General features: G+C 37.2%; 1 protein-coding gene across 3 annotated transcripts in view; it reads right to left on the bottom strand.

Annotated features, from left to right (window-relative positions):
* SERPINI1 (serpin family I member 1) overlaps positions 1-27310 on the bottom strand; it is a 50699-nt gene that overhangs the window by 1413 nt on the left and 21976 nt on the right. For all 3 annotated transcript variants that reach the window (XM_080409273.1, XM_080409275.1, XM_080409274.1), the window contains exons 2-8: positions 22318-22585; positions 20319-20549; positions 17474-17668; positions 16398-16602; positions 8634-8731; positions 2402-2488; positions 1042-1131 (exon numbers count right to left, since the gene is read on the bottom strand). In XM_080409273.1, coding sequence (XP_080265399.1) covers positions 1042-1131; positions 2402-2488; positions 8634-8731; positions 16398-16602; positions 17474-17668; positions 20319-20549; positions 22318-22567 — 1156 coding nt within the window. In that variant the 5' untranslated portion in view covers positions 22568-22585. The remainder of the gene's footprint in view (positions 1-1041; positions 1132-2401; positions 2489-8633; positions 8732-16397; positions 16603-17473; positions 17669-20318; positions 20550-22317; positions 22586-27310) is intronic.

Here is a 27310-nt window from a genome sequence, read left to right as displayed (position 1 = left end):
CTTTTCCAAAAGGTTTCTAACCTTAGATTTCTAGATTAGTACTAAACTTTAGGCTTTAACTATAGCTGTTGGAAATTCCTCTTTCTACATGCAATAACAAAGCTTGTGCAACATTAAGAATGCCCCAAGGCTACCACGCTCTACTCTGTTCTGATTTAAACTTTTCTTTCTGGGGAGATTTTTGTATATTTAGTAGGGAAAAGGGACAGGTACCCTCCTCCCAGATACATTTTTGCCTAATTATATGTCTACAACAGCAAGAATACTCAACTTAGTTTTGGCCAAAACCCTAAGAGCTGTGAACATGCCTTGCACACAAGTGACCCTACCTAGCTAAACTGTAAGCATTACTGCAATCAAAATTGTTTAATAAGCATCGATACCTATGACGGGGATCTCAAATAGAGAAAAAACCCATCAAACAGAACTTTACCAGAGTTTGCTTATAGAACGTGTAAGGCATCACAACACAGAGACCCATATGATATTCTCTGGGTTCACGGTAGTATTTTGTCATGTAGACACTTCACATCATTATGACAAATTACAAATTTGAAACTAAGGAATTACTTCATCATTGCCTGTTTTGCTAATAAGTGCTGCTCTCATCCCTTGCCTGCCACCTAACACTTCAAGAGCACCATAGAATTATTCATAGCTGTAATATCTGTCCATTATGCAAATCATTTGGTACCAGGAATATATCTCACTAGTCTTACTACAGCCAAGCTCTTACGGAATGCAATGATTATGGATATTCAGGGCAGTAACACTGCATTCTTTGAAGAAAAATGGTGATGTTTTCTTCCCTGGGGATTTTAATCACATAATTGTGAGTATTTTTCAGAATTATATCAGATTTTGGTGTCTTACTTGAAGCAACATTAGCGGGAAAAAAGGTGAGTCCTTCAATATTAGGTATTTTAGGACAAATAAAGGAAAATTCATAGTACAAGGCCAGTTGATTGATCACAATATGCTATATTCTTTTGTATACTTGATTTACTGTGAAAAATGTGCACAAGTCTGCAATATTCTCACCTGTTCTTCTGTTTCTGACCAAAAAGAAAAAGGGATGGTCAACTATAACTTGGGGATACAGCACTGCCATTCTGCTAATAGCAATCATTCCTAAAGGGAAAAAAAAACCACAGGCAACTTGTTAAATATCACTGCACATTCTCCTGCGCTTCATGAGAGATGTGAAGCTCACAAGCAGACAGTGAAGTCCCACATTCTCAGCACTAAGCATCAAGAAATAGCATGAAAAATCTAACCAAAAATGAAAGAGACCTACAGAATAATCACATGCCTATTTATGCCTTTAGAATGATTAACAATGGAGAGTGGCACAATTTCTCAGGCTGAGGGAGCAGCTTATAAATTTTAAGATCCAGAACCTTATGAGGAGTTATGATTCCTGCTCACTTGTAGAAAGAAAATGCGTTATATTAGACAGCACTGCTGACCTGTTTTAAACAGCTCCAAGCCTGCAGTTGATAGTAAAAGGTAACCCTTAATAACTAAGGAATATGCAACAATGAAATGGGCTGATCTTACAGCTTTTAGCTTGAGTCCTTAAATAATGCAAAGGTTAAAAGTAAAATTAGCTGGGCATTAGGCAGAATTTGGCTCTTTGTTATTTTTATTTTAAGATGTATGCATTTCTCCAGGACATTATTAAATAATAATATTTCCTGGTGTTTCATTTACTTTTACATTTTCACTGCACTGCTAACGAAGACTCATGCATGACAGCAATCTCTGTCCATACTAATGTTACAATGCAACTCAGTTACTGATATTCATGAGAGAAGTAATTCTTCCTTTCCTCAAAGACTGGTACAAGTAGAGGCAATCAGAAATCACCTAAGGACGCATATTGGCAACTAATGTAACTCCTTTTTAGGAAAAGCATGTGATAACCAAATAAACCAGCCACCTGGCCTCCTAGCATTAATATGAGCCAGCTATGTTTTCTCATTTAGCACTTTCCCATCTTGCATTACTATATATGAACTTATTAAAGTGCAATTGCAACAACTGAGAACTCCTTCTAACTATTCTGGATCAAATGCCTCTGACCATCTCAATGAGCAGATAAAAAGTTATGAATGCTGAATTCCCATGAAGAAAATACAAACTGTAGTTTGTAGTTTCCTAATAATCAGAAGCAAAATAAGGAAAAAGATTTTCCACAAAATTCTTTGTGAAACACATCATGTTAAAAAAAAATGCTAACATTTTTCACTTTCAGAATTCTCTTCTGAAAAGCAGTATGCTTTGTCTTCATGCTATTTAGTTTTCCTGGCTGTACAGCAAGTCAGTTTTAAAAAATTAATTTACAAAGAGTAAGCAGACATCTGATTTTATTCTGCTTTTCTCTTTTTCTCTCAGGTACCTGAGGCAGCAGCAGCTTCTGATCCCTCCTCGTTAACTTCTAGAAATGCCTTGTGAAATGCCTTCGCAAGGTAAAGTTCCTTGTTATCTGGAGAAGAAAAGGAAACATATTTCAAGTGGCTCAACAGTACTGAAGTATTAAAAAAATAAATATCAAAAAACAAACACTAGCAAAAACCCCACCACTATCACCCACCTTCTATACCAAGTAGGGAAGGGAAAGGGCTTTGTACATAGCAGCTGCATTAAAATACCTTCTGCCAATACCTCTAATAGCACACTTACCTTGCTTAAATTTATAGCGTTCTCCTACACTATGCATGATATTAAAATAGCTCGGCACTGCCTAGAGCACTGGTATACCAGATTGAGTAAAAGACAGTCCTTGTATTCCAGATTTTAAATGCAACTATTGGGAAAAAGGATTATGACATTATATGGCAAGTATTTCTACATAAAGAATTTTATTTCTGTGTTAGGTGCAATATAGACTTCCTCCAGGAAAATCAGGTATTTTCTTTCTCCTTGACACTATATTTAAAAGAAGCTCAACATAAATATTTATTACAAGAGCCACCAAGGAAATTGTTTTTCTCAGTCTTGTTTTCCATCCTTCTTTGCCAGTATTTTAATTTCGGTCCAAGCCTACCCCTGTTTAAGTCAGTGGATGTTTCATTACTTTTCTTCAGTGGCTAAATGATCAGACCTATCGGAATACTCAGCACCTTGCAGGAAGGAAAGACCAATGACTTACTTTAATGCACGTAAGACCATTTAATCTGTTTGACTAAGTTTCATTGGTAAGACATAACAAGGATTAGATATACATTTATTGTAACTGCATAAAATACCCAGTAATGACAGAGCCCAACTGGCAGTTAAGAAAGGAATACAAGTTTTCTCAACAGGGAGATACACAACCGTGAAAAATCTAATCTAACCACCCCAGCGAGACAGATAGACCCTTTTGAATTTCTGATCCTTAACAAAACGTTCAACACCAAAACTCTAGCTGAAGGCTGACTAAGGAGGGAAAGCTTGGGACTATTAACCTAATTCTTGCCCATTTATTTTGGCTCTCACAACAACAGCCACTAGTCGTAGTACTAATGCAAGCCAAACCCACAACAGACAGCAGTTTAAAATGTCTCTCCCCAGTAGATCTCATACTACTCATGCTACATACACTCAGAACTGAAGTAGACCTCCTAGTTCAGCCGCTTAACTCAAATCTCACCAACAAAATCCTCAAATCACTCCCTTTGGGATCATGTGTAGTAAAATGTACTAGATTGCTAAATATTGTACTAGTTCTAGGCTTCAGTTCCAAGCCTTCAGTAATACTATCTTGAAAGCCAGGATAAAGTTTCTGTGTTACTTCAAAACATGGAACATGAACATCTACTTATATTGAACGCTAAGCACAATTCTTACAGCTTTTGTCTCCTTAACTGTTAAGTGAAAGGCCACCTGAAAACACAGCGTGCTTGCATTCCAACACTAACATCACCTTTAAGCCTTAAGCATTACCCATAGAAAATAAACCACAAGCTAACTAAATATTAATATCAAGTGTTAAATAGTCATCCCCTAAAGCTTCCATTCCATTATGGACCCATTAAAACTCAGGTTTTCAAAAATGTTTTAAAACAAACACTGGATGTGCAAGAACATTTACACAGGTGATAATGGATAGATACCCAAGGCAAAAAGGGTGACTGACCCATGCACATCTGGAATTCTTGTTGTGCATGTCTCATGCTATGTGCGTACTGCCTTTGTAAACGTGTCAGTTAACAGGATTCTTGGTAAGTTCATTGGTCAATTCTGCAAGTTTTACCTTTCATGCAGTTGTATTTTGCTATCTTTGCTTGAGTCCATTTCAAAGCTCCATTAAGCATTTGAGCTATATGGCACAAAGCAAAAGAAAACAGTAACTTTGCAGCATTTACAGAAAAATGCTGGCTTGGAGCTCTTTATCTTAAATTCTGTCGTGGTGGGGTTTTTTTAATGTTTAATAACAGACAAAGAAATGCCCACTTAGCCTAATCATGTATTTCAATCACATTTCTTTTTTTTTATTACAGCGCTTAAGTCTGCTCCTGTGACCTGTAATATTCACAGCAATAGTCTGTATTTTCATCATGAATGCCTTCTTTTGCATAGTGTGGTGTTGTTTATGGTACTCCAACATATCTTTCTGGTCAGAACACTTAGCCCCTCAGAAGATTGGTCTCCGCTCAATGAGCTTATAGACCCTAATTCAGACAGCATAAACACTGCTAACATTTACCATCAGGTACATCAGGTATAGTATTAGGCCTACTTGTAAGTATATTCAGGGTCTGAGTATTAAAAAAACCTCAGTAATATTTTGTTGACAGGAATAAAAGTGCCACTGAAGCTGAGACCAGCACATCCAATTAGTCTAGCACACTGTGAGAGCTGTAATATTGTTGTGGCTTCAGAAGATACAAGAAGCCTTACAGATGAAAACTACAGCACAACTTACAAGAGAAACACATCCTCTCACCCAGCATGTGCCTTATACCCTAAACCAAGTTTCTAATCCACAGAATATAGAATGCCTTTACTCAATGCAGTACAGACAGTTTTGATTGCTTTGAAGCAGTTCTTTTTTTTTTTTAATCCTACCAAACTCATGACCTTAAGGAATATCCAGCAAACATCTCTGTGGTTAAGTCTTCCATAAAAGAAGTACTTTCTATTTGGTTTCAATTTGTTGCCTTTCACTTCACTGGATATCTTTGTCCTTGGTTGGTGAAAAGAACAATTCCAGATCCCAATTTACTTTCTCTAGACTCCTCTCTTTCTATTGCCACTGTCACATCCCTCTCATTCATTTCTCCCTGAAGTGAATTAACCTATTTTCATAGGGAAGCATAATGTTGTCACTGAACGTTCAGGTAGTCTGCTCTTTGCCCTGTTTTGTGATTGTGAAGTCGCTGACTGCAGTACTTCAATATCTTACAGATCTCGGCATTATTATACATATTTCCTTTATGGCTTTCACTGTGGATAAGGTGGGGCTTACCTAGGTATCTACTACCACGTCATTTTTCTCTAGTAGGTTCTTTGATTCAGAGTTTTTTAAGAACCAAAATGATTTGTTAGCATCTCAGAAGAGTCCCATGGAGATCTGGTATCAGAGTTTAAGTTTCCTGCAGCACCCTAGCCTAGAAACCCATTAATGTGTGGGAGCAATCTGAAGCTTACTTCTAATGTACATGACTCCGTTAGCATCACACTTCATTTGTCATTACACTCCATATGCTTGCAAACTCCTACTCATAGCTGCCAAATGGTTGCTCTGCAAGTCTCATTTCAAAAAAACATGCAGGTTTATTGGCTTTTCTAGGTTAGGTCGTCCCAGAAAAATTGTACCTGCATCAGTCAAGACTTTGAAGAGCTTTTTATTAGACTGATGCTCTTCTAACTACTTTATATTGTGAAAGTAAGTCATTAAGATCATTTCACTGCTCACTGAAATGCTGGTCACTTTGAGGTTAAAAGTAGTTGCCATGTAAGGCATTGTACAACAGTAAGAAATATCATAATTTTAAAGAGAAGGGGAATTTTAGTGTTGAGATTAGTTCAAGGGTAAATCCTAAGTGGTATTGAAATACTTGAGTAGCAAGTTTACACACTGTGTAAATTACAAAATCCCAAATACCAGAAGTTTTTTCAAGATTATTTGGAACAGCTGATGGAATCAGAGATGCAAGTAAGACATGTTAACATGTAACTAGGCAGCCAAATAAGAATGTTGTCCTACTCACCTGTATAAATTCACAAAGAACTTAATTTCTGCAAGAGAGTAAAATTTAAAATGTACATCTAGATTACTGTCTTCTCTTTGGTTGCTCACAATCCATAGAAGCAAAAGCTGACTCGACTACTTCCATTTTTCAGATTGAGTGCAAAAACCAAAAGAATTCTAAATATTGAAAAATAAGTCTGTAATCCTGCAATTTGATTTATATCCACTAAACCCACATAGAATTTAACTGAACTCAACAATCTGTGCCTGGATCTGACTACAGGATTAGGGGCTGCTGTTGAAATTGCAGGCGGCTTTCCTTGTCAATAATCCAAAAGCAAGAGCAACAGGAGAGGGGGAGGAGAGTATTTTTAAACGCAACAGAATTTCTCAAAAGTCTCTTTAGATTTCTTTTATGATTTGAATCTTCCTAAATTAAGAGTCCAGACAAACACTGTATTCAAGTATCTGTATTTAAGGTTCCATGAAGTACCAAATTTTCCAGAGGGCTGACACTGAGATGCGTGTAAACTTCTGGCTTCAACTTCCCTGTTACCTGACATACTGTTCAGGAATTTGTAACAGCATGCTTTTCAATTTTTTCTTCATTATTTTCTTTTTCCCTTCCTCCTCCTTCCCCATTTTACATTGTGAAAATTAGAAATAGGAAACATTCTGTATTTTCATTACTTGGAATTTCATCTCCACAGCATCAACAGCAGGGTTTTCATTAAACGCATTACTTCAAAAACATTTTCTTATTCTAAATTTATGAATGACCTTTTCATCACCTGGTGGCACATGGCCTTTTAAGTGAAAAGCAAGACTGTTACAGTAAAACTCATGAATTCTCTCTATACACTGCTCTACAGAACACACAAATTCCTCTTTAAATGGCAGAGGAGTTAATTCAGTCATGCAAAACATGGTATTTTGATTTTGTACAGTACAACTGTCAAAAATATAAAATTTTACACAAATCATTAGTCTAATGGATTAAAATGCAAGCACGTTCCATTCTTTCTGCTAACCTCTTGACTGCAGAATTAGTTCCTGATATATAGGTGATTTTTACATGGAATTAAAATAAGAACCAAGCACTGCCTTTGTGATTCAATCTCCCCTGTGTATTTTCCATTCTCCTTAGTTCCATTCTCAAGTAAATACTTTTTTATATACAGACTAGAATTTATTGGACAGCTTACTCTTCAAGGTGGCTGAGAAACTGAAGGTGTTTTTCTTCAGAAAAATAGTATTTCTTTAAAGAAGGAATTTTCATTTATTTAAATTCTTTTCACATTAGCTAACTCTAGCTTTTCCCACAAATTCACTAAAAAAGTGAAAGCTGCAAAACATCGGAAAAAGCTATGTGATACACTATAGACAATATTTCAAACTTAGAAAAAGTGAAAAGGTATGAAAATCACAAATCTGCTGTAAATTTTAAGAGGAAGATGGGCCTTCATCACCACTATTCTGAATAAGACACACAGGTGTGGTCACTTCCTGAGACCGACAATTAAGAACCGGTACTTCACACCAGCTAAGGACCTATCTGGCTGATTAAGCAGTAACCCACAAAGCAAAAAAAAAAAAACAACAAACCACCACCACAACGAAGAGAGAGCAGTATATAAGCATAAACTACAAGAATAATGACAGCAGTCTCACACTGGCCCATGCTTCTAGATAGAGAACAACTGGGTTTGCCAAAATGCAGGTCTAGACAGACAATGCTAAATTACTGCTTGTGTGGCTACTTTTGTTATGCAAAACCAAAGCAACTTCTCAGGCAAAGATTACTCTACCTTTTGTGCCACTTCTGTATCTTTTAGGAGGTATTTTATCTAATTTCCACCTGAATTTCTAAATGTGTTGGATATTTCAACTGCTGAACATAAAGAGTTGGCAACACAGTGAAATAGCAAGCAGTGTATGTGACTAAATTGCTTTTATCTCAGAATCTCTTTCCTGTGCTGCTTCTATACAGCGGGTATCTGGGGAGATGACTAATTGTACAACAGCTTAATGCTCTTAATGCTGTGAACAAATAGCCTCTGGAGATAAAAGATGACAACCCCCTTGTTGGGCCAGTCCCATTTCCCATCAAGGCACTGAAGCCATATATTGCTCTAATGTGGATCTGCCTCTTGCATAGTATTACACTTCCTCTACATTTCTAATGAGATCCAGTTCTTAAATACTCCGTGAACTTCCCCGTGTCGACTGTCCTCATCCCACACACACCCCCTGATGGTTTTTTTCCTTGCCTCAACTGCTCCTGCTGTGAGCACACAAATCCATTATGCAAAAATCACAAAGGATCAAAAAATTGCTAGCAGGTTTCGTTTTTTTCCCCTCCATAAAATCACTTTGAAGAGCTCGTTGATTATCTTTAGGTGATTTCACTACTTCCTCATATTGCTCCAGAGACAGCACAAGAACTTCTTACCAGACATCGCAGTGAGGTCAGCACTACTGCTGAACAGCTCTGTAATTCCGAGACCTCTCCAGACATCTTTCAGATCAATTTCCTGTTCTACAGTGAACCTGGAGAATGTAATAGAAAATTACAAAAAACCCAGATGTAAGGAGTACTTACTGTTATTAGAAGGTTAAAATTTCTAGGTAACGACAACAGAAACATCAAGATAAATAATGTAAAGTAGGAGATTAGGTTCTAGTAGTATAGTATAGTGACACCCTCTACAAAAATGCTTACAATTTAGTTTAGTCTCACAGCTTGATTATCTTTTTTTTTGAATGCAGAAGCAATCAAAAATATGCTAATGGTATTGTACAGTCCCCAACCATAAAACCTCAGTGCAACATTATGCAGTAGCTAATGTAAATGCTTACTTTTCTTATACAACAGGTTTACTATAAAAACTAAATTTAATTGTAAACATACTAGAATAGAATATCAAATGAGGCAAAGGGCAGCATAAACTTTACAGACAGCTGCTGCCAAAGGAGGAGTAGGAAAGTAAGAGAGATACTCCATTCTTATTTAGACTGTATAAGCAAAGACCAGCAGTTATGAAAGTGCCTATAAAGCGTTTCTGACTCAGCTTCTAATTACTCTGGTGGCAAAATTTTAATTGGGTTTTGATTATGAGTAAAGAATGGGGAAAACAAATAGTTGTTAGCACAAATGCACATGTGAGTATAACCTGGCAGGATTTCAGGGTTAGCTTGCAAACCCATGTCCTATGCTATGCTACTGTGCTGGAAGGACAAATTAAGATTTATCCCGAGGGCAAGATTCTGGACAAAAGACCGTTCCATTTACAAAGACTGCTTTTCCAACATTTTAGAAATTATGCCTAGTGTCAGCAAGACAAAAAAAGACTCAAGTTCTTTTATGTATGGCCAGAAACAGACTGGACAACTAGAAGAGCAAAAAAATATGTCATAATAATAATAATGATGATGACAGCAGCCCCAACCGGAAAATACTAGAAGTCTATAGACAAACACAAACCACTGATCATAAATGTCTGTTATAGACGAGTTACAGGTTCTCTGTAGAATGATCAAACAAGTTATCAGTGATTTACATTATGCTGACAGTGACTGGCTCTAACTATACAACACAAAATCTGTAGTACCTAAGCCAGTGTTACAGTTTCTCCAGGAAACCATTCAGTCAGAAACAACTCTGCAATTACACTGCAGTCCTTAGTGACAGGTCTTCCCTGTGCTAGAACCAAATAAAATAATATATGCTTCTGTGCAATTTCCTTTTTCAGGATTAAGCTTCCTCAGCTACATGGAAGAACATGTTTTTTTCAGGAGAAAGTATAGCCCAGGAATTTGAGCAGAGAACAGCTGATGAAGAGCCGAGATGTGTGATACCTCAATACGTACAAACCTTGGCAACTTGAAAAAGAATAATCTGGCCATTAAAAGACAACTGGATAGGAGTCAAGTGAATCTTCCTCACTTCCAACATTTACACAAAATGAAAAAAAATCCATACACGATCTACGTTCATAATGAACTTTGAAATGCCATCAGAATCCAAAAATCTATGATGGAATAGGTATTAGTCACACACAGAGAAGAATCTTATGCAAGTTAAAATAAGATTCAGAGATAGTTTAAGATCAATAAATCACATTGCAAGTGTTCATGTACCCTGTCCAGATGAATTCCAGGATATGCCTGAAATAAAAGCACACGAACTGATACTTGTGATTTTATTGTTATGGCAGCTCTCAAAAGATTCACAAGAGATCAACAAAGATTTATGTAGTGGAAGAAGCTGCTTATGGTGTTTTGACATAATCTGCATCAGTCAGTGTAGCAGCGTTTGTTAAAAATAAATAAAGACAGTATTACCTTAATGAATGAGATGTAGGTACACAGATTACCTGAAAACAGCCAGTAAGATTTTAGGAAATGGAAATGTCCTGTTAGCTTTCTTGTCCTCTTAGAAAGCTGTGAACACTCACACGGGTCAAAAACTACAAGAGGCAGTGAGCTTGCAAGACCTTATGCAGAATTTCAGCTTTAAGCCAAGAGATAAACCTACAAGTTGCCCATTCATTCAAATTTCCCTGGCTTCTAGGCTCCAAAACTACAGACCAATTTTACTCTCACTACACACTTGTAAAGTATGACAGATCTATTTTAGAAACTTCAGTAAAAACCCTAACAAAGATTAATTGAAATTTGATTCCTAATGCTAGTTACACAGTACAGAGGTCCTATCTGTGCACATAGAATAAATCCAGAAACATTTCATTCTATATTAAAACTATAACATTTTGAAAAACACATTCAACTGTACCTACTTTACAAATAAAAAAGGCAAATAAATGTTAAAATGCTTTTTATAAAAATTTCAGCGTGGTGTATTTTTCCCTTTCTGGCTTTTATTTCACCACAGTTAGTATTAAATGTATCAAGCTCTCAAGACAATTCAGCTATTAACTAGCAATGTCAAACTAGTAAGGAATATCGGGATAGGACAGTAGCAAGAAAAGTTAGCATGAAAAGTAAAATTTGATGCCACAAATAAGGAAACTGCAAAAAAGCATTTATTTCCAAATGCAGAGAATCATTATAAAATATCAATGGAAATCAGGTGGGTTTAAGTCTCTGGACCACTAGACAGAAGACATACTTATCTGCTAAGCAATGAATTGTGACCCAGAAAGAAAGCATGACAAAAGATGCTTTTGCATACTTTGCAAGGAGAAGGTTTGGAAGATTTTTTTGGGGAAAAAAAAGAACACATACACACAAAAAAAAGCACCCCAAAAAACAACCAGCCCAACCAATAAAGCTTCAGCTAAATATGCATCTGAAAAAAAGAAAATGCAAACAAGTTGATTGATAATATTGCTACAAAATACTTCCATGAAGGACAGTAGCAGTCACTCAACTACTACAAAGAGGCTATATCCCCTGACTGAACCCCCTGGGAAAGGCAAATACTAAGCAGGTGGATGAGTAAAGATCTCTACAATATCTACAGAAGCGAGTTCCTGTTTATTATGACAAATAAAACCCATCACATCAGCTGTATAAATACCAAATTACCTCTGTACAAAAATAAAACTTATTACTTCCCTTTTTCCCTCTTAGTTTTGTCATACTGTAAAAACCCCACTCTAAAGTACTATTCAAAATAGTATCTTCCCTCTTTTCTCACATAGCCTGAACAGCAGTGAGTGTTACAGACAAGCTATTAATAATATTTCACATGTTTTAGCTGACATCAGAATCAGCTTCTTTTGAAAAATAATAGGGCTGCTTTGCACTTTGAAATTTAATTTCAAGCTATGCAATCAGACATAAACATTAGGTATGAGTTATCCACCAGTCATACTTGGATCTCTTTGCATTCTTTATAGACACTGATGCAGGAATTCAAAATCAAAGCTGACAACCTAGAACACAGAAGGGACAGTCAATCGCATTTCCCTAGCCAGGTACTTGCTGTACCTCTAGACTTTGGAAATGCCAAGTGACACGATACTAGCACTGACACATGGTTATTTACAGCATTTGTTGCATATAGTGAACCAGATGGTCACTTTTTTTTTCCCACAACCTTTCAGGTGCTTCTGATGGTAAAAGTACTATGAAAATCAATTTCAATACTTCAGTATCAGGAGTCATGGAATTAATGCACCTGGAAGCACTAAAAACCACAAAGGGAAGCCCAAGAAACAACCACTGAAGAAAAGATGAGGCATTTTCACCATAGGACCAGAACAGAAAGACCAGTATGCTGAATTGAGAGGAGAGCTTCTGTACTTAAGCAGTCCTAGAAGATTCACCAACACACATGTTCATGGATATATGCTTCCAACACTGAGCAGAAAAGTATTAATAAGGGATAACGACAGTTGTTAGCTAAAGTCAAGGAGAAGTAAAGATGTATATATTTATTTACCTATAATTATTTTTACAATGTTCTTTTGTAAAATCTTTTTACCTCCTACATGTAAAATGTAGTCCAAATAGCTGAACAAATATACTTCCCTTGATTTCCCCATCTTTGGAGCTCTCCCACATGAAATGAAGAACAGAATGAGATGCTTAGGAAGTAAAAGTAGATTTAGAAACTAACAAACAGTCCTCTGGAGAGTTTGACTGAGAACGATGTTGTTTACGTGAAATTTAAAATTTATACCAGCATTAAACTGGTGCGTTTATGACATCAAAAGACTCCTTAGTTATGCATCTGAACTTTTTGGGTTTGTATAGAGCATTAACATACCATATCAGGCCATCTTTCTTCTATTTTACAGACTTTCAAGACAGAAAAAAGGATGGCTTCATCTTTTATGATGCTGCCCAACCCTTCTGAAATGCTGAATTTTCTGTGAAGTCCTTAGATGCTCAGGATCCACAGAATCAAGAAGCATTAGGGTACGCTTTTCCAGTTACACAACAGAAGTGAACTAGATCCTAGTGTGATTCAGCCCAAAGGCTATAATTTCAAAAATTACTCTGAGTTTTGAATGAGCAAAAGCAAGGAATTCCAGTTTTTCAGATTGGTTCCAACATACTAAATTCTGAAGAACAAAAAGCAAACAAAGGAATGGCTCCATTCCTTAAAATCAACAATATTCTTGCTTAGAGGACAGGTCCTCCAGATCTGAATCACTATTTTAACCTAGCAAGCAACCTACAATACAAAGCTGCCAGCTGATATCAATTCCAGCATTTCGGCTGGAATTTCAGCAAGGTTGTCCTGAGGTGCTAGAACTAGCCTGCATGATTTAATAGTCTGCAAACAAACAAGCAAGCAACAAAAATACTCCACTAACAGCAAAAAACAAACAAAAAACCTCATACAGATGCTCTGACCAAGTGAAGCAAGGCAGGTTATGGTTCTTTCTCTGCCAAAGTCCTTCTATCCAAAGCTAAATATGGGCTGCAGAAGTTGGCTAAGTATACTTCTACTAAAAAACCCTTATGATTTCAACACCATCTACGGCATTTTAAACATATTTTAAGTGTACAAAAAAGCAAGTAGGTCTTTAAAGAGAGCTGGGCATAATGGACCAATCCTTTAAAGCAGATGTGCAGACTGTACTGCTGTTATCAAGTACTAGTTCCTCCTATGCTCTTCAAATAATTTATGTTAGAGAGACAGCTTTGTAAATTAGATTCATGGTCTGTTTCACTCCTATGCAAAAAGTGGATTAAAATGTTGATCACTTTAGTCCGGGTTAAGCTGGAAACAACGATTTGAAAATGAAAATGAGAAAGTATAATTTAACAATTCTGTACAAATCTCTCTTTTGCTATTAAGAGGAATAATACACAATTTCATTTGCACACAGATAATGCAGACAGAAATTGGAAAGTTGTGATTAACTCTGCTTTGGCTACTCATTCAGACCCTATTACAAATGTATAAGTTTAAAAAATGTTCACTTTATAATTGGATAGCATCTTTTGGGATATAAAAATTTAATTTTATTCCACTGCTGTTTTCAATTTCTCAGTGGACAGAGCCTGCAGGCCACATTTCGTAACATGCCTTTCTGAGTCAGAGCATAAAATATTTATGAAGTGTTTATTTAGAGCATTGATAAAATCCTGTAGATCACCTCTGAATCCCGAATGGAAATTCAACACCTTGGGAGCATGCAATTATTCTTTGAATTTTTGTAAGGAAACTGCAGTAATATTATACAGAATTTCAAGCTTGTGATAGTTATCTTTTATAATCTGAAAATACTGAAGGTAATCAGCACCTGGTTGTACCTGTTTTGCCTGAATTCACAAGTGTTCACTAAGTTATTTGAGGCTGTTAGGTAAGAGTGACAGGCTTGACAACTAGCCTAAGGATGGCATAAGTAAGGATACTTTTTCAATCACACAAAACCTAGGCCTCAAACTCATGCCTGAGAACCTGACTACAGAGAATACTGCATTTTCTGCTTTTAGTTAAAAGCAAACAAACCCCCAAACTACCTCTACAAACTTAATTCAAGTTATAAACATAATTAATATGTTTTCAATGACATTCATGCATTTAACTTTAGATACCCAGACTACTTAATTTTGGAAGCTAGTTTTCATACCTTCCCTATATGATCAATGGAGAGACACTTCTGTTGCAGATTTTGCGCTCTAGAAATTCAACAGAAGATGTCCAACTTCAGCACCTGATGCACAGGCTGTGAAATGCTTCAGTTATAAAAGGAAAGCTTAGGGGACTGAAGAATCCTCATATTTTACTTATCATTAATATCTAGGTAAGTGTTGCCCAAGCCTGCAGAAGAAATAGCCTGGGAGAAATGCCCCTCCCCTACATCTTAGTGCATTGTTAATATTAAAGCTCCTGAGACCTGAAGCTCCAAGAGAAAAACAAACAAAAACGACAGGAATAGCCTATAGTAGGTTCAGTTTGTTTAAAACCTGCAATGCAGCTCTTTGCTGCTCTCCCTGCTTCTTCAGAAGAAACACTACTTAAAAAGGAAAGGAACTCTTACTATGGGGCAGAGAAAAATAGCCCAAAATGCTGCTGTTCCCTTGCCACTCTGACTTCAAGCCTAACAGCTTTTAAGAGAAGTGGAATTCCATCGCGAGTTGGAATCAGGGCATGCTGACAGCACCAGTCCATCTCAGCCTAATTTATCCTGGCTAGCCTTGTTTTATTGTGCTCAGCTGGAGTTAGCTTCCTGACAGTGGCCTTTGCTTTGGAAGGGAAGCTGATAAACTGCAGATTCTTGCCCTTCTCTTTATATGCGAAATGTAACAAACTCAAATTTCCAAGTCACCTGAAACCAAAGAACTATTTTAATGATTAAAAGGATTTACTACGGTTTATTTTTTTCTGCTGCCATGTACCCACTGCACAGTGCTACTAAAGTAGAATAAGTAGAAGTGATCCACATCAAACTTGTGCCATGTTGTTATATAAACGCTTCAATGAAATCATTATGAATCACTCGAAGGACATCATGATCCAACTATACATTATTAGTGACATTTAGTAGTAAACAACTCTTACTAAGTCAAGCATACAGCAAGCATGAAAAATATGTTAAGGTAGATGAAACAGAATTTTAGGAAAGATATCTAAGCGGTGTATGTGAGTAAATATGCCACTAAGCACATAGAACTTATGTCTATAATGAACTGACAGAAGTATCATCCATACTGGTAGTAATGTCTTGTTATTCTATTGCTCCTCTAAGGAAAAAGAAACCAGTACTTGTTACAACTAAGAAAAAAGGACAAAAGACACAAATTGACTGGAATTACCTCTTGACATTCAACCATTTGTATCTACACAGACACACATACCATTAGAATTTTTTAAATTAGCAGCACACAGAAATCTAATTAGGACCTAAATGAAACATTTTAGCTTTTGTTAATTCAGACTTGCAATATTTCTGTGGCTCCTGTCTAAATGGAACATATCCAATGATAAACGGAACGTATCTGTAATGAGTTCTGCAATACTCTGAACATCATTCAGAGTGAATATATTCCTGATGAGTAAATTCTCTTCTGTGCAGCTCACATATGAAAGGGATGCAAATGCAGTACTCAGCTGTTGCTCAGCCATCATCCTGCACTGCATGCCCCCTAGGCTTTCTTGCCAAAGCAACCTTTGTGTGGGTGCTATGTAACTGCAGACTTGATCAAGATGTTCAAGTTTCACCTACTCTGCTACTCTGATCAATTTGAATGCAGTCTTTCCCCTTCTATTGACAGGGGAGCATATTCTCACCTTGGCAAATACACTTCCACTTTTTGCTTCTTTACAGAATTAGCCCACTCATTAATCAGCGAGGCTTTGACCAGTGGTTCCAATGTGACCAGTGGAACTTCCTGTCTGGAAAGAACAATCATCATACTAATCTCATCTCCCTCATATGGTATTTCCAGAACTTGATAGATACCGCCTGCTTCATTGGAGCCATCACTGAACTCTCCTACAAAAGAAAAACAACAACGAAAAGCTATTAGAAGTATTTAATTTCACCTTCACTGAAGATAAGGGAAAAGTGAAAGGGTAATACTAAGCAGCATTTACTAGATACTGGAACTAAAAATGACCCTCTTTATTCCATTCTGTACAAAATTTATATTGGTTTCTTTATCACAAGATTTGAAGCTTACATCTGCTTTCTTAAAGAAAACAAGTTTATGCAATCACTCAGTTTATAATAAATAATCACACTTCTGAACCTATTACCTAACTGCCACTGGCTAGACAGTGGGAAGTCCAGAAGTTGTTAAAGCTACCAAGACTTCCATTGAAATGGACAGAGGTTTTTTGATTCAGGAGGGATAATTTTTCAGTGATGAGACTGAGTAAAATATTTCCAATGCTAGACATTGTAGAACCCACTTGGGAGTTCAAGCTGAAGATGAAAACTATCATTAGTTCTGCTGTTCAAAGAACCCTTATTTTACCTTTCTAAGGTTATTACAACAGTAATGGGCAAACATTATTCATTTTAACTAGCACAGCACAAGAAAACTACTTTAATGAGAAGTAGGACTAGCTCAAGAATTGTAAAGAGGTTAGATAAAATGGATAATCATTCCAAAATCCACCACATGGCACCAAAAGTACCTAAAAAGTAATCAAGAAAGAGGCCATTATGAATGTTGTTACCTAGTGACAATACACAAGCACACACATTACGAAAAGATGTCAAAACCAGAGTCCCTTAATTGAGCAAACATCACATCTAAAATTCTAGGTGAAAGAACAGGCAACAGTACAAATGAGTGTTACTGCAACAAACCTGTTAAGGGAAGACTTACTGGCTTTAAATTGCTAAAGGTCCAACTCACCATAGTAAAACTCTCCCTGCTGGTACATCATTGGAATCTGAACTTCACTTTCATCATCTTTAGTGAAAGAAAAAGTTCTTGTATTTTCAGGTCTGAACTGTGATTTCCAACTGCCTTTAAAGTAGATTGCATTGATGACAGCCAAATGAGTTAGAGCACCAAAATCTCTTGAAGACACGAAATCTTTGATCATATCTGAGATGAAAATCAACTGTCAGTCTGCATGTCAAATTGAGCATTAAATCAAAACTTAAGACAGCTTGAAAAACGCAAGAAAATAAAAAGCTGTGCTAACATGTAATTTCCAATTCAGATGTTTCATTAATTCTCAAATTAAACCACTAGTGTTTTGTAAACGTAAAGCACAGTGTAGGTGCGTAAACCCTTCCATCAAATACATGTTAGTCAACTGTTTCTTGATCACCACTTAAATATACCCCATAATGAAATCAAGTGGAAAAGGGGTCACATCAGGGATGTTTATACGGGTGTTACTATAAAAGTTCAGCACTATTGTCTTAAGGTCAATTTTTTGTCTTGGCTCCAATCCAAAGAAGCACTTAAATGAGTGCTTAAAGTGTCTAAGTATACCCATTGGAACTTCACCTGGGCCAATTCTGAAGCAAGCATCCATTTTCAGTAATGCCCTACTGACTTCAAAATAAGGACTAATACTAAAAACCCCACATAAATTCACAGCATTTGTTCCACTGACATTAGCTCTTGAAAAGTAAGAGAAAAAAACATCTAGCATCTGCTCTATTCATGGGAGATGTCAGCTGAGCATGGCAGCTGCTTTGCTCCTACTCCTAAATAAGTCATTTACATCAGAATACAGTCTGTTACCTGCTTTAGCTCATCTTAAAGGGCTTGCTCGTCAGCAAAACAATTTCAAGTTTGTTAAATTTGGTGCACTGACCAGATTTGTCACTATTCCTGAAGAATTACAGCCTACTTCAGATAGCTTTCTTGCTAACTTCTATTTTTAACTGACATTGCAATACAAGGTGCTAAAATAAACATATTCCTCACTATAATTATTACTTCTTAATCCACAACTTAAAATATAAATTAATTCTGCTTTCTGAAGCATATGACACTGACTAACTGGTGTGAAACTTGTGTGTCATAGGGCAGTATTTCTGCTGGGTTGCTGTTTGTACTTCATTTCATCTAGAACGTTCTTAGAAATGAGATGTGACCAATACTGTCACACTCACTCTTCATGGTTGGAAAAAATGGAAAATTTAAGAAGGAATATACTTCCATTTTTTCTACTTCTATTTGGTACATCATATTCCCTTATATTTTCCAGCCACATCTTGTTAATACACTAATGTAACGTTAAGAATTTTTCTGGCCAGAGAAACCTTTGACAGTTAACGCTTTCTGCTCTGAGCCTCCCATCACGCTTAACATGCTGGAATTGGAAGCCTGCCTGTCTTGTACCCCTTTCCTAATGAGAAAATGAGCCTCCTCCGTCAGAGCTGGCAGGCAGGAGAGAATGAGATCTAGTGGTCAGAGACTAGGCTGAGGGACTGTTACTATCGCAACCTAATGCTAAGAGACCCACAGCTGCCTTTGTTAGCACTGCACCAGCTCCTTCCAGGGCAATGGTTATGAGCTCACTTAGCACATGTGGCAGGTGTTAAGCAGGAGAACTCGCTGTTCTTTCCAAAAGAAAGAGAATTTTACTTTTCCTTCAGACAGACACCATGTTTCTCTGAAAACATTCCGCAATCGGCTGCTTTGCTTGCATCCCCTCTGTTTCTGTAGCTTGAGGTAAAGGCCAGAATTTATTATGAGTATAATACCTACCATTTTCCCTTGAGAAAACAGATCATTTCCAAAATGGAATAAAAGCATTACATGAGGTGCTTTTCCATTTTGGTATCATATATTTCCATAAAGCATTAAGGCTTCTCAAATGCTCAGGCTGCAAAGTGATGTGTTAGTTCTTTACATGGGATTCCGATACCTTCAAATGGTACAACCAATGTTAGAGCCAGACCCCTGATGAATTGCTGTTAAAATATCAGCCTCCACACTGTGCCAGATGAACGAGAATGAGATTATGATTTGATCCCTACAACAGGGGACTAACTTCACTACCATATCTTGAGACTCTGCATGTATTCAGAAAATGTCACATCTTTGGGATTCCACAAGCGAAGCAAGCACTAAATCATGCAGATCAGATTATGCATATTTACAATGGTAATTTTGTGCTTACTTCCCTGCTGCAAATTTTTGTTGTGAAACTCTGTTGACAGCCTTCCTAAAATAAGCTACTCTGTCAACATACTATTTAGTTTCCTCACATTAGAAAAGATTTTATTTCAGGGTCTGATTTTGTGGTTCAAAATTATCTTTCCTATTCCTCAGTGACTTCTCAGTTCCTCAGAGAACTCATGATAGTCCACACATGCAAAACTTGGGCTGATAACCCCTGAGCAGACAACTCTTCTGCAGTTAGCAATAGTACTTATCTTTTGTTTTTGTAATTTAATACCAAAATCAGTATTAAAATACTATTAAAATGCCTACTGTTATAACATTCTCCTTCAATAAATGTTACAGGTACTTTAATATAACATGATAGGGGGAAATTATATTCAGATACTAGTATATGATTAGCAATGGATAACATTACTTAAAACAGATAATTCCTGCACAGGAAAAAAAAGATTCAGAAAGAGCTGATACTAGAATTCTTTCTGTGGGAGGAGGTACTTTAGTCTCAAACGGAACAGATAAAATCTAAGGCAACAATTCAACAACGCTGTATAACTTTGGAAACAAACACTTACTGCAGGAAGTACATAAAAGAATCACGTGGACTTACTATTTGTATGATTCTCCACCCACTTATTGATGTGGGTAGCTACAGCTGCACTTTGGCTGAAATCTACATTCTCTACTTCAGCTCTAAAGTATTTTTTCACCAACTGCAGAAATTTGTCACTGATATGAAATCCATTCTGTATGTAGAGAGAGTTAGCAATATTCAGAACATAATGACTTTCTTCAGAAGTTGCCATATCAGAAAGGTCCTTCAAAAAGGTAAACTCTTCACCTGAGAAAAGAAAAACAGCTTCAGTGTTTCAGAAAAGAAAATTATTCCACGATTTTTTCTGCTGGAAATTCACAGAGATATTTTGTGGAAAAAAAACCAAACACCAAAAGGCAAAAATAAAAAAAACAAAAACAAACCAACAAAAAGTAAGGTGTTTTTTTAAATAAACTTGTTTCTAAACCTACACATACCTTCAGATCTGAAAGAACAATCTACAAGGCAGAACGTATTATGTAGAGCTTATTTTATCTACTACCTATAATTACATAATTAATGAGACATTCTGATCCCATCACAGACAAAACTATCAATGTTAGACCTTTCGACACCAAAAGAATAACGTATTAAACCTACAAGTCACACTTGTATGTCTTGCTACCACAAATTCTTAACAGAATTTTCGTTACATCCTAAAAGCCAGTTGTTTAACCTCAAGTTTTGAAACTAAGGACTTATCTGCAAAAAACAGGTCTAGAAATTCCCAGGATCCTGCATGGGGTAGTACAGAATCATTTGCTTGAGTAATGAGGAATCCTGAGTAGGATTAAAGTAGTCTGCTTTAAGATAGGAAGCTTATACTGTTGTGTCTACCTGAAGCTGAAATTCCTAATTTAAAACAAAACACACACACACAACCACCCCCCCCCAAAAAAAAAAAAATAATTAAAAATTGCATGCAAACATATATTCCAAGCTGAAAATCATTTAGGTACTTTCACTGAATACCACTCACATGCAAGAATAGTGAATGGCCTAGCTCAAACCAACTGCATAACGTCTTCAGTTATAGCTAAGGGATAATTTATCAAAGTTTTTGGGACAAACTATCAAACCAAATATGTGCTGTAGTCTCCACAGAGAGGCATCATCTGTGCAGTGGTACTGCTAAACACATCTTAAAACACATATTCAGAAGTTCCTTCTTAAAAGTCCAGGACGCTGTATGAATGAGCAATTTCATTCAGGTTTTAAACCAATTACTTTGATATCAAAATTCATAGAAATTGCCTCAAGTGATTTTTTTTGCCATTGACTCATTCCCTCCATTTGCAGTCATATTACAGCTGCCTGCACTAACAGTGCGCTTGCACTCCACAGCACAGCACATCCAGATGCATGACTTAGCTCATCCCATACTGCAAACAGGACGGCGAGGTAGCATTGGTCTCTGCTAAAGAAATGCATCCCGTTTCTCAGAAAGGCTTATTGTGCTGAAACAGCCAAGATACTTATATTTCCTAAATCAGTTTTTATATCTGTATGAGACACTACACAATGCAGACAGAACATGAGTGACAGAATTAGGACAAAGAACCTACAGGTTCTACCTACAAGAACCAAACAAGTTATGTCAAAGTAAGAGACATTTCCAGTTAAATTACTAAGATATTCATACCTTCTTATAAGCAGTATTTGTAAAACTACTGCTTTCCTCTTCAGGTTTCGTTATAATCCCTAAAAAGGATGTTCCTAAAAATCTCCTTATAATTCTAGAGGCAAAGGCAAGCTTATTTTGCAGACAGATATCAAGATCAACAGTTAACTGCAATCACTTAAGATTCAGGTGCCCAAGCCAGGGTTGTATGTTAGCACCTCTCAGCTTATGCAGAGCCCACTGAAGCATGCTTCAGCATGCTCAGGCCATCAAACAGGATGCCAAGAAGCTTACTGATTAATAACCCATAGACATGACCGGGCCACCTCCATCGCTGTTCAGGCATCTTTAAGACAAAAAGCATCATAGTAAAACATGATTAAAAGGCCTTACCATTTTTTAAGCTGTCAAAACCCAAGGAATGTCGAATTTCTTTCAAAGTGGTTCCATGGGCTCCAAGCTCTACCATTCCCATGGCTATTGCAATGCTCAGAGGAGAGAAAAGAATATTCTCATCTTCTCTTGAGGCTCGCAACTGATTGTAAACATTCACAGAAAGCTCAGCAATGGTTTCATCAGGAAAATTTGTCTTGAAGGCTTTACTTTGTGTAACAAGTAAACACAAGAGTCCAAGGAAATACATGTCTTCAGATTCTAAGATCTGCAAGATAAATTTTAGAGAAAGTAAGTTAACCTTGTTTAAGTAATAGAAGATTCAACTTAAGAGAAAAAAGAATAGTAAACTTTAGCCTTAAATCTGTGTGGAAAAAAAACCTAGTTAGAGGTCAATGCACAATTCAGTTATTTGGAGGAGACGTTAACACATATACTGCTCAAACTGAAGTAACAATCTATTCTGAAAAAAAAATAATATATAGTTACATAAAGAAATAGGTTTTTAAAATCTTTCAGCCATAGATTAATAATAAAAAACAACTTGTATAGAAAATGACCTTGGAGATACAGCGACAGCCCTCCTACTTTCACTTTTTAATTTTGCTGTTGTCATTGTTAGGCAATGCTGGTCTGGAATTGGTATGTGTTTCTGTGCTTTTTCCACCAAGGAGATTTACAAATCCACATTTCTTTCCTTTGACCTTCCAGCAAGATGCAACTTAATCATCTAACTCACTCTAAGCCTCAAACTGGTAAAATTGTTTCAAGCAATGTAAGAGAGCTTGCTGACACTGGTGACAAACGAAATGTATCATGATGTTGCTCAGTTGCAAAACACATGGCAAGCAGCCAAAAATTATTTGAAAGAAAAACAAATCAGCCGATAGCAACAGTTCTCACCCTATCGCCACTTAGCTCATCACACAACTACTGATACTACAATTCCAGCTCCTGGAGCGGTGTATGTATGTCTCCATCTTTCCATTTTTGCCTTTAAACATCATGCTACCTTAGCATCTAACCCGCTTACTGCCAAGTGCGTTTTAGGACAGAACTATCAGGCCAACAGGGCTTGCATTTCAATGCCTTCTTTTTGCCACTTAGGATATCTCCAACATAGAACAAAGCAAAGATTCCTGAAGCAGCAAGTTTGTACAAGACTAAAAGCTTTAGTCCACAAGTGTTCACATATTGTTGTGCCAGTCTGCAGGGTTTGTGTGCATGGGACAAATCTGTGTGAATATGCTATTCTGTTGCTCAACTGAAGTTAATTTGCATGCAGCCGGCCCAAGTGCCTCTGTCTTCTGCTTCCCAGCTCTCCCGTGTCTGCAGTTACTATGGGTTCCTACATACCTGACACACAGACCCTTAGTAAGCTTTATACAATACTTGTGTTATGCATTTCTTCTTCAAAGGACTATGTAGCATTATCTAATTAACTTGCACAGCACTGAATGATACATAATTTAAATCTTATTACTCACATTTTATAGCTGAGAAAATATGAAAAGCAACAGGGCACACATACGTGCCTTGGCAGAAACTGATGCAGTGACTAGTTAAGATGCTTTCTGTCCCCCAGCCACAGAGCAGCCTTTTGTTTATTTTTGCACTGAGAAAATTAAATAGATGAACTGGTGCAGCAATCACACACGCTGCAGGAGAAATGGACAGGCTCAGTGAGACATGGTAGGTAAAGCCTTGCTTCTCCCCTGCTCCACACCTCCTTTCTGATGATTGGTTCCATATATGTTAAGAAATATGTCCCTTTTCTCAATTTCTAAAAAGCCTTCCTCTGTTGCTGGCACCACTTCATCTCTCTGGGCCACCTGATCTATCTTTCTCTTGTTTCTTACCAAGATATCAAAAATATCCATCAAAGGCTCCAGTTTATTTAAGAATGGCACAGAGTAAGTCATTGTCCTGGTTTTGGCTGGGATAGAGTTAATGATGTTCTTAGCAGCTAGTGCAATGCCGTGTTTTGGGTTTGGCGTGAGAACAGAGGTGATAGCACACTAATGTTCTTAGTATAAAACTTACCTAGCAACAACAAAGTCAAGGACTTTGCAGTTTCTCAGGCCCTGCCAGTGAGAGGGCTGGCAGGGCACGGGAAATTGGGAGGGGACACAGCCAGGACAGCTGACCCGAACTAGCCAAAGAAATATTCCATACCACACAATGTCATGCTGAGTATGTAAGCTGGTGTAAAAAGAAGAAGAAAGGGGGGGGGGGGGACACGACGACACACGTTCAGAGTGATGGTGTTTGTCTTCCCAAGTAACCATTACTCATGATGGATCCCTGCTTTCCTGGAGATGGCTGAACACCTGCCTGCCAGTGGAAAGTAGTGAATGAATTCCTTGTCTTGCTTTATCTATTAAACTGTCTTTATCTCAACCCATGACTTTTCTAACTTTTACTCTTGTGACCCTCTCCCCATCCCACTGGGGAGGTGGTGGGGTTGGTGAGCAAGTGGCTGCATGGTGCTTAGTCTCTGGCCGGGGTTAAGCCACAACAGTCATATAAGCATAAAGCACCAGCTTCATATTGTGCTTATTACTTGATGGCTACGTATTTCAGTACCCTTATGAAACTATCCAGCACTTCACACCATCCCATGGAAAACACTTCAGTCTCAGCCATGACCACTGCTATTTATTTCATGAAGATCACTGCAATCTTTTTATTGCCCAAAACATTATCAACATACCACAAACTTCCCCAATAACTGCTTTTCTTAATAGCAGTTAATTGAATTTTCTTTTAACCTACCCATTTATTCATTATTGACTTAAAGATATTGTGGTTTCTGTTACAGAAAATAACCGGACTTCTCAGTTCTTTGTGATCATGGGCATTCTAGATTTCTTTATTAAAAAAAACCCACCAAACCACCAGAGCATGCCTCTCTCCCAGTGTTACGTAAGACTTCATTCAGCACATCACTGTGATAGACTAAGCTCAGGTATTAGCCTCTCATCCTAGAAGCTGTATAAGGCAAGAGAAAGGCTTATAAACTTACGTCATGCAGGAGGTCTACAGTACTGTCAAAAACTGTACTCAAAAAATAGATAAGCAAAAACTTATCTTCCTTTTGTTGAGGATGAACCCAAAGCACCATCATGGCTTTTAAACTGGCCTGCAAATTTGGGGACTCTCACATCCTAATCTAAGCAAACAGGTGTTACTTAATGCGGATGCAATTATACAGATAGCTAAGCTTTCTCCACCCCTCTATCAAGAACTGTTTGAGCTCACTTTGAGACCTGAGAAGGTTACAACAGATGTAAGATAATGTTCCATTTTTAAAAAAGACATTTCCCCAGCCTTTTAGCCGCAGAGCCAGCTATTCAGCACTCCATCACTGATCCTTGTCATATGTGCTATTGTGAGACAGGCTTAAATAATTGCAAGGGGGAAGGAGGAGGAAAATTTATACATCTTAATTAAGTGCTTAACATGTAGGTTATACTATTTGAATGCTAATAAAATACTTTGTATCAGACAATGCTAAAACCCTCAAATTATAATCAAATTGAAGTCATCTTTCTTCCTGACCACTCTGGAAAAGCTCCTCATGCAAAATTATCAAATTATAATAATTATTTAGTTGGACAGAAAATAAAGTACATAGATGGGGAGAAATAACATTTATACTGAAATCCTCTTACAAAGTACCAAACACACTTAGTTTTAAAACACATGTTTAAATCCTGTTGATGGCAATGAAAGAGGTTAAGCTGTGAAGAATTGAAGTTGCCACTAGGAATGCCCCTTCCACATCACTTTTAGTCTAGAGAGGTTTTCTAAGAATTCACAGTGAAGTTCCCAATATACACATCCAGGGAGGTGGGAATGAGCACCCAGGTATAGGCAGAGGATGCAACCAGCTCTTTTGCTGGCAGTGCTCTCAAGATATTTGTGAAAATATGTCTTTCTCACAATGTATGAACTAGTGCACGATGCAAGAGAAGATATTTTAGAGCAAAGTAAAGATCTGTGGGTGATGATCAGTGGGGAGAAGGCTGTAGAACAGAACAGACACCTGATGAATCCTTGCCAGCCAATGTGAAAATGGTCAGATCTTATCCATATACTCTGATGTGTCTGTGGTAAATTCTTCAGTTCAACTCCTGCATTTCTGGTACAAGCATACGCTGTTCTACTGACAACAGGGAATCGAGCTCTTAATTATCATTCTAGTTGTAACAGTTACTGCTTCTCTGATTATGCTTTACTTTAGGCTATATTAATTTTTGTTTTATGCTTCCCCATGCCTTTCCATGCAGCAGGTCTTGGTGCAATGAACAGCTGAGCACTTACTATGGTGCAGCATGTTCTCAGAATCTCTCTTCAGTAAGAGGGCACTGTGTTTTGTTTCCACAGCAGTACAGAAAACATTATTTAAATTGACTGCACCCTATTCACAAACATTCTTCAACTGACAGAAATGAAGCTGAACATTATGTAATGCATGCCCAGGAAGTTGAACACTTCCCATGAGTATCATCAAACTTTTTAGTCAGTTTTTTTTAATTTCTCCTCAGAGTCATCCCCAGGGCAGTCTGTCACTGGTGGTCTGCATCAATAAAACCTAGTTAAATAATACCGCATCAGCTGAAAAGTCCACATTGAACAAAGTTTAAAAATCAAGAACCACCAGTTTCAAATGTTACTGCATTCATTGGCTACCTATACGAATGAAAAAAAAGCTGTTAAAAATACTTTCAATCCTCAATCACACAGATGTGATACCATCAAAGATACCAATTTCACATTTGAGGGCCAGTCTCAGACAGAATCTAAGTTTTGTTTTATTTTATCTTAATTCATGCATGAACACCACTCTCCCACAAGGCAATCAAAGAATCAGTGCAAACAAACACTCTCCTTGCAACAGCCTCTTTCTGAAAAACTATTGTGTATGACAAACCTCTGTAGCAAGTGATGATTTGTGAGAGTATTAGTTTTGCAACTGTTCTCAGGGAAA

This window comes from Falco punctatus, assembly GCF_963210335.1.
Source record: "Falco punctatus genome assembly, chromosome: 13".
In the NCBI taxonomy this organism is placed as follows: domain Eukaryota; kingdom Metazoa; phylum Chordata; class Aves; order Falconiformes; family Falconidae; genus Falco; species Falco punctatus.
The sequence above is the reverse complement of the archived record's forward strand: the minus strand, read 5'-3'. Positions and strand labels throughout refer to the sequence as shown.